Here is a 12,303-nt window from a genome sequence, read left to right as displayed (position 1 = left end):
GTGGTAAAAAGCCCTCCATGTATCTAGGCCTCTCTATAAATCCATCATCAGTGATACTCATGACGTGATCTCTGTAGTATAGCATCTTCGGTGGAAGAGGTTGTGTAGGCGATATCCATGTCTCTCGTGTATAGAGCTGCCATAGGTCCTGTCTCAATACTCTGTTCCTCTCACTATGAGAGAGACGGATATGTGGTGCATCCCTGTCATACTCGAATGGTGGTAGATGATCCATGTCTAGTCCATGCTGTGAGAACCAATGTGTGACGTCTCCTGCCTCAGCCAGCTGTCGAGATGCTTCAAAAGCTCTGTATGACAATCTGTCCTGTGGCATCTCTCTGAATCTGTCTAGCAGGCATATAGTCTGAAATATGGCCTCTACCATCATAGGAGGCGCAGCAAACTCTGCTCGGATAATGTCATGAGGTACTGACGGTTTGCTGCGTATCATGCGTGCCATCATGAGGGCCTGTGGTCTCTCTATCTGTGTTCACCAATGGGTAGCAAGGCCTGGAGCCCATACCGCTGCTCCATAGATCAATGCCAGTGTGACTAATGTGTCAAATAGCCACCCTTCGTCCGGGGCTCCTGAAAATGCGCTTGGTGGCACTGTCTCTCTAGCATAGCCAATGCTGCATATCCCCGTGTCAATCTAGCTCTGGCTGCTGAACCCATGGTGAAGCGTATGGCTGCTGCAGAGAAGGTAACCCCTAGGTACACGTATGATGTCACCACCTCCACCTGGCGTCCTGCAAGAGTAATGTCAGCTGACTCCTGCCCTGTCTCGATGTATGAAAGACCATAACCTTGGTTTTCCCAAGGTTCACAGTAAGACCCCTGTGTGAAAGGAGAATGAGAGAGTTGGACAAGATCACCTTTTATAACAGCAGTAAAGCTTTACAATGGCAATGGCCAGCAACTGGATGTTGAACAGGGAAATGGATGAAGGAGTTAATAATGGGGAACTCCTTATATAGTGCATGAGTGAGTTGGCTGACTGCCTTTGGCTAAGGATTATTTGGAACTTTTGAAGGCTTGTCTGAAAGCTTTTTAGTTGCAGTCAACTGCTTAGAAGTTGGGGGGAATGTCACAAAATTCCTCATTGCTTCTGTTTTTTACTGTTCATGTGTGGCATACGGAGCTTGACATGACATACATGTATGGCTTGTGGAGCCTGACATGGTGTGTTTGTATGGCATATGGAGCCTGACATGACAGTAAATGTATGGCTCATGGAGCCTGACATGATAGTACATGTATGGCTTGTGGGGCTTGACGTGGTGTACATGTATAGCTCATGGAGCCTAACATGATGTGACTTCCCGGGACTAGCTATCCTGTTGATGTTCTGTATTTATGTTCTGGGAAGATTTTGGAAGGATCATGAAGCCCTGAACACTTTATTTGATACAATTGAGTAGATGGGTGTTTCTTCCGGTCTAGCTGCACTCATGTGTGTGCGTGACTTTGATTTTATATTTGGATGACTTGTCTTGTTCGCTTGGACAACCTGTGTTGCTCATGGGGCCGGGGATGCTTGGGCACATGTCATTTTTGATGAAACATGCATGTATAAGGAGCCTGCAAGGCAACAGGAGTCTAGCAGAGTCATCTTTGATGATGATAGACATCATGGACAACAACAAAGGGCTGTAAATCAGCCATTACAGCAGGAAAACCAGCCCTTAAATGGTGCTGAAAATGGTCCAAATGGACAGCCAGAGATGGCAGAAGATATCCCTATGGATATACCACAGTTAGAGGAGATACCGGGCATTATATTTCAGCCTTATGGCATGGAACAGGAGCCACCAATGGGTGATATGCAGGCTGGACAGCAACCTGCAAATGATGGTCATTGGGTACGGAGGTCCACTAGACCCTCCAGAGCCCCTGACAGGTTTGTTCCAGGGGTTGACTACTTGATGCTCACTGACTGTGGGGAGCCCTCATGTTATAAAGAGGCTTTACAGAGGGCAGACAAAGCTCTTTGGGAGCGTGCCATGAAGTCAGAGATGGATTCTCTGCATAAAAATGAAACATGGAAGTTGGTGCCTTTGCCTGCAGGCAAGAAGGTTTTGCCATGCAAATGGGTTTACAGGCTCAAAGTTGCACCTGATGCAAAGCCAAGATACAAAGCCAGGTTAGTGGCTAAGGGCTTTAAGCAGGAATATGGTGTGGACTTTGATGAGATCTTCTCTCCAGTGGTCAAAATGACCACACTTAGAGCTGTGTTAGCTTTGGTTGCACATGATGATCTGGACTTGATTCAGATGGATGTGAAGACTGCTTTTCTTCACGGTGATCTCCATGAGGAGATATATATGCAGCAGCCAAAGGGTTATGCAGTGAGTGGAAAGGAGAAGCTTGTATGCAAGCTGAAAAAGAGTCTTTATGGGCTCAAACAGGCACCAAGAGAATGGTATCATAAATTTGATACATTCATGAAATCTCAGAAATTCAGGAGAAGTGACATAGATCACTGCTTGTACACCAAGAAAGCTTTGGATGGCAGTCTATTGATTCTCATTTTGTATGTTGATGATATGTTGATTGCCGGTAAATCTCGTAAAGAGATGGATGCTTTGAAGAAGAGGCTGCATGAAACCTTTGATATGAAGGATTTGGGTGATGCAAATCACATTTTGGGTATGCGGATACTTCGGGACAGAAATCAGCATGTGTTGTATTTGTCTCAGAAGGAATACATTGGCAAAGTCTTGCAGAGGTTCAATATGGATGGGGGGAAGAAGACTAGTACTCCTTTGCCTCCATATGTGAAACTCAGTGCTATGGACAGCCCACAGTCGGATAGTGACAGGGTTGATATGGCCAAGATTCCGTATGCTTCAGCTTGTGGCAGTCTCATGTATGCCATGGTTGCTACTAGGCCGGACATTGCATTTGCAGTGGGAGTGGTTTCTAGATACATGGCCAACCCTGGCAAGAAGCATTGGGAAGCAGTGAAAGGTGTCATGAGATACCTGAAGGGCACTCAGGATTTGTGCATTTGCTTTGGCAAACAGGATGCATTAGTGCATGGTTACACGGATTCGGATTATGCCGGTCATCCAGATAACCGGAAGTCTACTACCGGTTATGTATTTACATTCACAGGAGGTGCTGTGTCATGGATATCCAGGATGCAGAAGTGCACTGCCTTATCTACTATAGAGGCCGAGTATATTGCAGCCACAGAGGCTTGCAAGGAGGCATTATGGCTATCTCGGTTAGTGGTTGATTTGGGCTATACAGGGGATATTCCATTGTTGCATTGTGACAGTCAGAGTGCCATCCAGTTGGCAAAGAACCCTGTCTTTCATGCAAAGACGAAGCATGTGGATGTGAAGTATCACTTCATCAGAGAGGTGATAGAGAACAAGCAAATTCAGCTTGTTAAGATTCATACGGATGACAACCCGGCTGATCTGTTGACAAAGAGTTTGCCTCCGGAGCGGTTTGCTCATTGCAGACACTTGATGGGCATTGGATGAGGCCAGTTTCAGCCTTGATATGGCCTTGTATATTATCATGTACATGCTGATTTTTTCTTTTCCTTTACTTAAGGGCACTTTGCCTTTAAGTGGGAGGTTGTTGGGGTAAAGGCGTTATGCCCACCCTTATAGTGTGTACAAGCCCATAAGTTATAGTACATAGTACACTTAGTACTTTTAATGTACTAAGTGCACTATGTGTACTAGTGCAATATACATGTGTGATAGGGGAGTCACACACTCATGCCTCATGAGTTGACTTATCCCCACAACTCTCTCTCTCTCTCTCTCCCTTGTGCTTCTCTGTGTATGTCTCCCACATGACCTAACCCTAATACTCCCATCAGGCATGGTGGTAAGGGACGTCACTGCCCCTTGCCAAGGGAGGAGTCATGTGATCTAATGTGCATGCCATGCAGATGGGCATGGTGGTCACCACGCCACACTTGTTGAATGACTCTTTTACCTCAATTTGCAACCACCATGCGGTGACACTGCATCCTGGCTCCCTCAGGTTTGTCAACTCTGAATCTGGGACATTGGCTGCCATGGACGTCAAAAATTGTGATGCCTCACTGATGCATGGTTCTTCTAAAAACTAGGCAGTTTTTTCACACATTGGATGGGCAGATTGGCCTGTAGAGACCCTTGTTGTCTTGAAACTGGCTTGCAATCTAAAGACTCAATGTGGTTGTGATTGCGGTAATATTGTTTGCACCAGGTTACAGTACATGCCAAGGACCACACAGAGTGCTATGAGTGCCAGACAAAAGAACTACCAAAGACATATCCAGTGTGCACAATAACAAGTACACCCTCGAAGGTAAGTGTGGAATCTTCCATGCTATCAAATAAGAGCATCTGTACTCATCAGCAAAGCTGTATCACTCACAATTTTTTTCTTGTCTGTCATTGCAGCCGGTTCATTGCATTGTTTGGGCAAAAGATCTGCTTTTTGGGAGACTCTTTGGAGATAAAAGCCAGGCTAGCGACCTTGTTGTACACTCAAATGATCAGAATACACCTTCTGATACTGAAGATGCAGATTTTTTTGATCTGAAGGATGGAGAGACATACGAATCTTATGCTTGCAGAGTATTTGATGGTGTCTTTGGTCACAATATTGTAGTTGCTTTGAAAAATGAAGGTACCTGGAAGGCAAGAAAAAGACCCCGCCCATTGTACATACACGAAATCCTCCTAGACCAAAAGAAATTGAGTAAGGATGCAGTTGAGTGTGTGAATGGAACTAGCGAACATATTGTGTCGGCAGCAAGGGTGCTGGGTTTAAGTAATCCGCAAGAAGTTTGGACCTTAACCGACAATGCTAGAGTCTTCTTACAAGCTTTAGAACTGTTCCTTGAGACACGCCAAAAGGTGAGCATGCTACGGGTCTTTACAGACATAAAACCTGCCCATTAAAAGGGGAGATCTCACCTGCTGGGCTGACGTCCCCCTCATTTGTGGGGGATCTCCCCTATCCCGTGCTCCCATCCGATGCTGGGAAGGGAATTTGTAAGACCGTCAATATTCAACAGAGTTTGTGGTGTGCCCCTGACTTTTTGGATTCTGTTGTGCAGGAAATTGGTAACTTAATCTTTGACAAGGATGATCAGTTAGCTGTGGAGTTTGTTACGGCTGCAGCGAACTTGCGCTCCTTTTGCTTTGATATTCCTATGCAGAGTGTATTTGAGGCCAAAGGCATTGCAGGGAATATAGTGCATGCAATAGCTACCACAAATGCGATAATTTCTGGTCTGATTGTCCTTGAAGCTATGAAGCTTCTTAGTGGTAACATAGAAAATTGTAGGTAAGTGCTTTTTGATTTTAACATACATATTAGCTTGGTGTGAAGCGACTGTATGGCTTTTCTTTGTCTGCTTGGGAGACATGGCTTCAAGTGATTGCAGGTGTGACGAGTTTGTTTCAAGGTGATAATCTGGGATTCTTAACATTGTAGTTGTTTGATTGTGCGTAGGACAACTTATTGTTTGGAATATCCAAGAAGACAGATGCTGCTTATGCCTGCCGAATTGTCGGGCCCAAATCCCACATGCTATGTTTGCTCCGAGGTAAGCTTTCTTACCGTTAGGTTGATGTTTGCCTCCTTAAAACCCCCCTCCCCTTTCTTGAGACAGATGTGTTAACATGTGGATGGTTTTTCTCTCAGACACCATTGTGGTTAGAAGTCAATACATCAAAAACAAAGCTGAGAGATATTGTGGAGAAGATTGTGAAGGGAAAACTCTCTGTCAATTCACCGATAATCATGCAAGGTTCTTGCCTTCTCTATGAGATGGGGGATGATTTGGAGGAGAACATGGTCACACAATACAATCTAAACTTGGAGAAGGTTCATGATTTTAACTCGAAATTCTGAATGGCAATGACACATTATCAGTCAATCCTATGTTCCCTTTAGTAAGGATTTTTTTGCTTGTTACAGACTCTAGATTCTTTCCCCAGACCAATTGTAAATGATTCTTTATTGACGGTAGAAGACTTTCAACAGGAGTTTAAGTGCAGTATTCAAATAAGGCACAGGTTTGTCACTGTTTTGTTGTTATTAGTTTTCTTACACTACTAATTTAGATTACAAACTCTGAATCTAGCATCTTTTATTTTACAAAAGTACTTGATGTACACATACATACTCATCCATACTTCTGGTTATTCTTACATGGTGGTCTTCCCCTTAATAAGGGGAGGGCTATTTTTGGAGTAGACCCCACCCGCCCCACATGCCCGGTAGCTTTTGAGACGGGGCAACATTGCATATGGGGTGTAGAGTTGCTTAGAGTATTTGGGGCTCTGTAGCTCAGTTTATGTGCAGATTGAGGAGAGAGACCATTTATGTTACTTGAAGTAGGGGTGCTACTGCTTGACTCACTCAATGTGGTTCACAAATATTTTTTGAGGGTAGGGATCTGGACACCGCCATAATGACATGCAGAGTTGTGGCCCAACGTTGCATGCTAGAGGATATTCCTCATACACAGTATAGACCACCTCTTCAAAGCATTGATAACACTTGGGAGCTCATTGTCAGTATCACAGCTTGGCAGAATTGAATGGCCATAAGCTAGGTTGAGCCTTTGAGCCAAGAAAACATGGACAAGTTCAACTTCTGAGCTAAGAAAAAGTGAACAAGTTGGCACCAAGGGGGGGTGTTGAGAAAAGTGGTGCCAAAGCGTAGCACTAGGAGATTTCCACAAAATGGATAGATCGGAGGTCCTCTGTTGCCTTAAGGTTTTTGGGTTTGGATGGCTAGACCAATTTGTGGAAACCTCCAGTTAGGGTGACCTCCCGGGACTTGGCACGTGCCTGATTTCCAACAGCGTGCATACCAACAAGTGCTATGACCCTCTTGTGCCATCTAGCTAGAGCCAATTGTGGGAGATGAGATCTCTATATAGTGTGTATACATGGTGTATGTATGTGACGGTATGGAACATAGCGTTTGTGACGAGAGTGGCTGATCTGAACTCGGCCATCAAAACCTGCAGTCTTTCCACTCTTCTCCAGTCTTCTCCTAGGTCAAGTGGACCTGAAAACACTCTCCAAACGAGCAAGGGGAGCATATCCCCGTGCTAATCGTGGCTGGGCGCATAGTAAAAGGCAGGCCGGTAAAAGTGATCCCCAAATATACACATGATCTGACCAACTCGACTTCATCTCCTCTATATGTGAGAGTGTCTGGCTGCAATAGGTGTTAAAAAGCATAATCTTGGTCTTCCCAAGATTTACCATGCGGTCCCTCTCATCACAATAGGACTACAATACATCCAGATGTCACTGCAACCCCTTAGCTGAGTCTGATATGACAACAATGTCATCTGCATATAAGAGAATGGGTATCATCGTCTGGGCTAGCTGCAAGCCCGTGCCACCCATTTGGTCAATGAAGCCCTGCCCAAATCCTGAGATCTCATCAATGTATAGCCCAAAGAGTGTCGGAGAGAGTAGGCAGCCCTGTTTGACCCTGATAGTGCTACTGATCACTCCAGAGAGGCCCCCTCGTGCTTGAACCTTAGGGTATAATGCGCCCACTCCCCATATCATCTCATGTGGAAGTGGAGCTTTTGTAAGCGTCCAAGGACTTGTGATCTGGGGACAGAGTCAAAAGCCTTGTAGAAATCCACGAAGCAACAATAAATCCACTGCCAATGTGCCCTAGCCTCCTCAACCATGGTTCTCTGAGAGAGTGAGTGAGTATAATCGTCTATGGAAGACCCAAAAACCAAAAGTGATACCTATGATCCATGAGTAAACTGGATGTCAAAAACACATGAAAATGAAAGAAATTTCCTGTGGGGAGATCATTCTCTATCACCCTCCTCATGAATGGAGTATAGAGCATCAACATGGATCTCTTGTAGAGCGAGAGAAAGAAAGATATATTAACGTCTGCAAAAGGCCAAAATTGGCCTATGAGACAAACAAGTAGTACAATGATGTTCCTCCAGTCATCAAGAGGAAAATGTGGAGTGAGAATAAAATGTACAAGTATGACAACATGACCATAGGGGACTCAATGGTGGTGTACAAACGAGAGGGTGTGGATGGAGTCCTAGGGCTACTAATGCATCTCTATATGCTGAAGGGTGATACAAGTATGATATGTTATCTACTCCTAACTCCATCCAGTCCCATAGTTTGGTTACAATATGTCATACATCCGATCTGAGGATGCCGTAAATGTCTGGAACATGCGTCCTGGATCAGAGCGAAAATGTGCCAGCTGCTCCTCGACCTCCTGCTGGTGTCGAGACCGGATGGCCGCGATCTCTCTCTGGTGTAGCCGTGGTGTCTGGTAGCCGGCTAGTCTGGGTCGTCGCCTAGCTCGAATCTCTTCCGCTCGTCGCTGAGATGTCACTCCCAATGTGTGTGGGTGGGCTACTGGTGCCAATCTCTGGAAGAAGTCAGTCAACTGGGACTGTCTTCCTCCGCTATGATGTGCGGGTGTGTGAAGTAAGATCTCCCTGTGTCTCTGTAGTGCTAGTAGTAGTCTGCCTAATCTCTGGTCCGATCTCTCCCAGATCTGTCTAAGTGATGTGGTCCCTCTAAAAACCTCCGGATAGCATGCCCTGATCTCTTGCAAAGCACCACACTGGCAAACAAAATGCTCCTCTGTCTCTACCCCCGTCTGGCATAATCTGCAAATGCGCTCTACTGGAGGGATGCGTGCTGCTCTCCCAGTCTCGATCTCTAGTTGGTGTGATGAGACCCTTAGTCGCCCAATGGCTACTCTGGCTCCATGTGATAAGTGGACCTCCAAGTATCGTGGTCGCTGGATGAAGCCGTCTGTGGAGGTGCTCAAGAAGTGGTCTCTGTAGTAGAGCATCTTCGTCGGGAGTGGTTGACTGGGAGATAGCCAAGTCTCCTGTATGTGACCCTGCCAAATGTCATGTCTCATGACTCCGTTCCTCTCTGTCTGAGAGAGGCGTTTGTGTGGTGCAGCTAGGTCATACTATAAGGGTGGTAATCTGTCAATATCAATCCTGTGTGATGATATCCACTGTACCACCTGGGAGTACCATGACCAGGTATGTCCCTCCTCAGCAAGCTGTCTGGATGCCTCAAAAGCAGCCCGAGATACCCGATTTAGTGGGAGCTCCCACATCCTGTGTATAAAAGATATAGTCTGGAACATGGCCTCTACTAACATAGGTGGTACAGCAAACTCCGCTCGAAGGATATCATGTGGTAGCGAAGGTTTGCTGCGGATCATTCGTGAGAGCATCAAAATCTGAGGGCGCTCTATGTGTGTCCATGAGGATGTAGCCAAACCTGGTGCCCATACTGCTGCTGCATACATCAATGCTGGAGTAACTAGTGTATCAAATAGCCACCCCTTAGTACGGGGCTCCTGGAAGTGTGCCTGGTGACACTGGCGTTCCAAAATTGCTAGTGCTGCGTACCCTCGTGTCTCTCTGTCTCTGGCTGCCTGTGCCATAGAGAATCTCCCTGATGAGCTGGTAAATGTGACCCCAAGGTATACATATGAGCCCACCACCTCTACCTCTCCCCGGGCTAGTGTAAGGATAGTCTGGCATCTGAATGTTGCTGATGTATGAAAGACCATAACCTTGGTTTTCCCAAGGTTCATTGTGAGTCCTTGCTCGGCACAGAAAGTATCCAGAGCTTGCAGATGCCTTTGAAGTTTGTAGCCCTGTCCGAGTATCCGACACAAGAATGATATCATCAGCATATAATAGAATGTGTACAGTCGTACCTGAGATGTCAATCCCAGAGCCTCCTCCGTGTATGATGTTACATGTAGTCTGCTACTTCGTCGATGTATAAGCCAAAGAGTGTCGGGGAGAGAGGGCAGCCCTGCTTCACACCAATGGTGCTGGCAATCATATCTGATAGTCCCCTTGGGCATCTAACTCGTCCAAACACTTGCTCATATAATCTGTAAATCCCCCACATCATGTCGGGGGGTATGCCCAGTGTCTGTAAGCGGTGGAAGAGGCGCTCTCTCAGGACTGTGTCGAAGGCTTTGCGGAAGTCCACAAAACAGCAATAGAGTCTCTGTCTCCGTGCCCGAGTTTGGTCAATTAGGCATCTCAGGGTGAAAATGTGATCAATAGTAGAGAAGGCTCGCCGAAAACCTGCCTGACCAGGGGCACGAAGCCCCTCCCTCTCAGCATGTGTGCTCAATTCTGCCTCCAGGATAGCCCCATAGAGTTTGGCCAAGGTATGACCAATCATGATAGTCCTGTAATTACCGGGGTCCAACATGTCCCCAGCTTTGTGGATCGGTACAATAGTGTGCATCGTCCACTCAGCCGGGAAACCTTCTACCAGAGCCCTGTTAAAGAGGTAAGCAATAAAAGGAGAGAGTGTGTCAGTTGCATAAATGAAATGCTCACCCTGTAAGCCGGTGTGATCCTCAGCTCTCCCATGTTGGAATCTATGTATAGCTCGAGATACCATATCGGTAGTAAAGAAAACTAATGAGGTCGGTGGGGCGAGGGATGAGTGGCTGGTGCGGAACATCATAAAGCCCTTCTGCATAACTCTGCCAGCGTTGAGGATCAGTAATCGGGGTGGGGGGGCGTGGCTCTCTGAGTCGTCGCCAAGCAGTGGCTGCATCTTTGCTCATGAGCATGTGGTAGATGTCCCAGTATTGAGCCTTCTCATATGTGCGTCGCTTACGGCGTGTAAGAGACCACATCTGTCTACTGGCCTGCTGCTGTGTTATTTCCCCTTTCGCTATCTGGGCTCGGAGATGTCGATGAAGCTCTCTGCACTCAGGTGGCTTCCCTGTTTGGAGATGGTGTGGAAAGCTGTGGCTAGCTGCTGTGTGCAGTATGTGTGAAAGCTGGGTCGTCAGTACATCGATGGGTGCTGTAGGGTCCATACCAAAGAGGCCATCATGTACTTTTGAATCATAAACGTCTGCAAGCTCCCGGGTAAAGTGGAAGATGGTACGAGATGCTTGAGTGGTCAGGGGTGGCAGATCAAGAGAGCTCCTAAGAGAGAGAGAGAGAGAGAGAGAGAGAGAGAGAGAGAGATCTTGCTGAAGTTTGCTATGTTTTCAGGGAATTATTTGATGAAGAAAAGGAGCCTGACAACATGGTGCTTTCCGGAAAACTTCCGTCTCCAACTGCTAGAGATGAAACAACGCTAGGCATAGTTCAACCAGCAACTGATGAAATTCCTATTGAAGCAGTAGAGGATGATGATGAAGTGGTAATGGTTGATGAGGCTGCAAAATCTGGAACAAAGAGGAATTTATTGGAAGAAGATGTGGTTACACCTCTTGAAAAGAGGCAGAAGACATGAGCTAGTCTCTCCTTCTTCTCATTCTTTTACAGCCCCTTAGGGGAATTGATAACTTTGATTTTAACAAAATTCAAGTATATGATGTACCATCAAATGGTCAGGTAAGGTTCTGTGAGCTCCAGTTGCATGAGAAAATGAATAGGAGGCCAAATATTTTTTGTCGGCGGTGGCCTTGTACATATAATAAAAAGGACACAGTTGTCCTTACGACAGTTCTAGAAGGGTTTAAAGGGCACGACCTCCAAAAAGAGCACAATGTTGTAGCCCTTATAATAATGTTTTAGTGGGACTGTGGGAGAGGGAAACTCTTACGGCAAGGCGCTGGTGTTGCAAGCTGATTACAACTCACATGGTTAGGAATTTTGTCATGGATTACATAAACCAAGGTGCTTCGACCAAGGGTGACTATCACAAGAGGCTGGTGTTGCAAGCTCGACTTAATTTCACATGATGAGGACATGTGATGGACCACATAAACCAAGGTGCTTTGAACATGATGATGCCACTCTCTTCCTATTAGGATGCACATTTTTTTTTTCTAGAGAAGAGACTTACATTATGTAAAAATATACAGAAGGGAGATTTCAAACGAAACTAGGTGGAGATCTCAACCAATCATGTGCCTTGTGTTGCCAACAAGGTCCCATATGAGTGGAAATGAAGAATAGACCATGATCCCACTCTCTCATGAACTAGCTGTGCTTTCTCTCTGTGGCCCTTGAAGATCCCTAGATTCTGGCCTAGGTTGCAGAAGGGTATGGATAATATCACTTCAAATCCTGCAAAGGAACTGTGTGTCCAAGAGAATAGTGCCCTCTATGGCCGTAGTGCATCTAGCCTTCCAGATGTGCCAAACTGTAATACTAGCAATAATCTCCCGCAATCACTGTGCTAGCAGGGCGTATCCTGAATTTGGCAAATCTTGAAGGCAACCCCGTTGAGCAGCTCCTTGCCTAATCAAAATGACGTGACTCTTGTCTTCCCCCTCATATCTAAGCTGGGGGGCGGACTGAGT

The 12,303-nt window shown here is 46.0% G+C and overlaps 1 protein-coding gene across 1 annotated transcript in view; it reads left to right on the top strand.

The window, feature by feature from the left end:
* LOC147632091 (SUMO-activating enzyme subunit 2-like) overlaps window positions 1-11,495 on the top strand; it is a 45,235-nt gene extending 33,740 nt beyond the window's left edge. The window contains exons 5-11 of the mRNA XM_086808669.1: window positions 4,216-4,317; window positions 4,413-4,871; window positions 5,075-5,304; window positions 5,473-5,566; window positions 5,665-5,847; window positions 5,941-6,038; window positions 11,045-11,495. Coding sequence (XP_086664795.1) covers window positions 4,216-4,317; window positions 4,413-4,871; window positions 5,075-5,304; window positions 5,473-5,566; window positions 5,665-5,847; window positions 5,941-6,038; window positions 11,045-11,288 — 1,410 coding nt within the window. The 3' untranslated portion in view covers window positions 11,289-11,495. The remainder of the gene's footprint in view (window positions 1-4,215; window positions 4,318-4,412; window positions 4,872-5,074; window positions 5,305-5,472; window positions 5,567-5,664; window positions 5,848-5,940; window positions 6,039-11,044) is intronic.
* The last annotated feature ends 808 nt before the right edge of the window (window positions 11,496-12,303 follow it).

This window comes from Cibotium barometz, chromosome 14, assembly GCF_041138505.1.
Source record: "Cibotium barometz isolate CiBa-2024 chromosome 14, ASM4113850v1, whole genome shotgun sequence".
NCBI lineage: Eukaryota > Viridiplantae > Streptophyta > Polypodiopsida > Cyatheales > Cibotiaceae > Cibotium > Cibotium barometz.
This window is presented reverse-complemented; position numbering and strand designations above follow the sequence as displayed.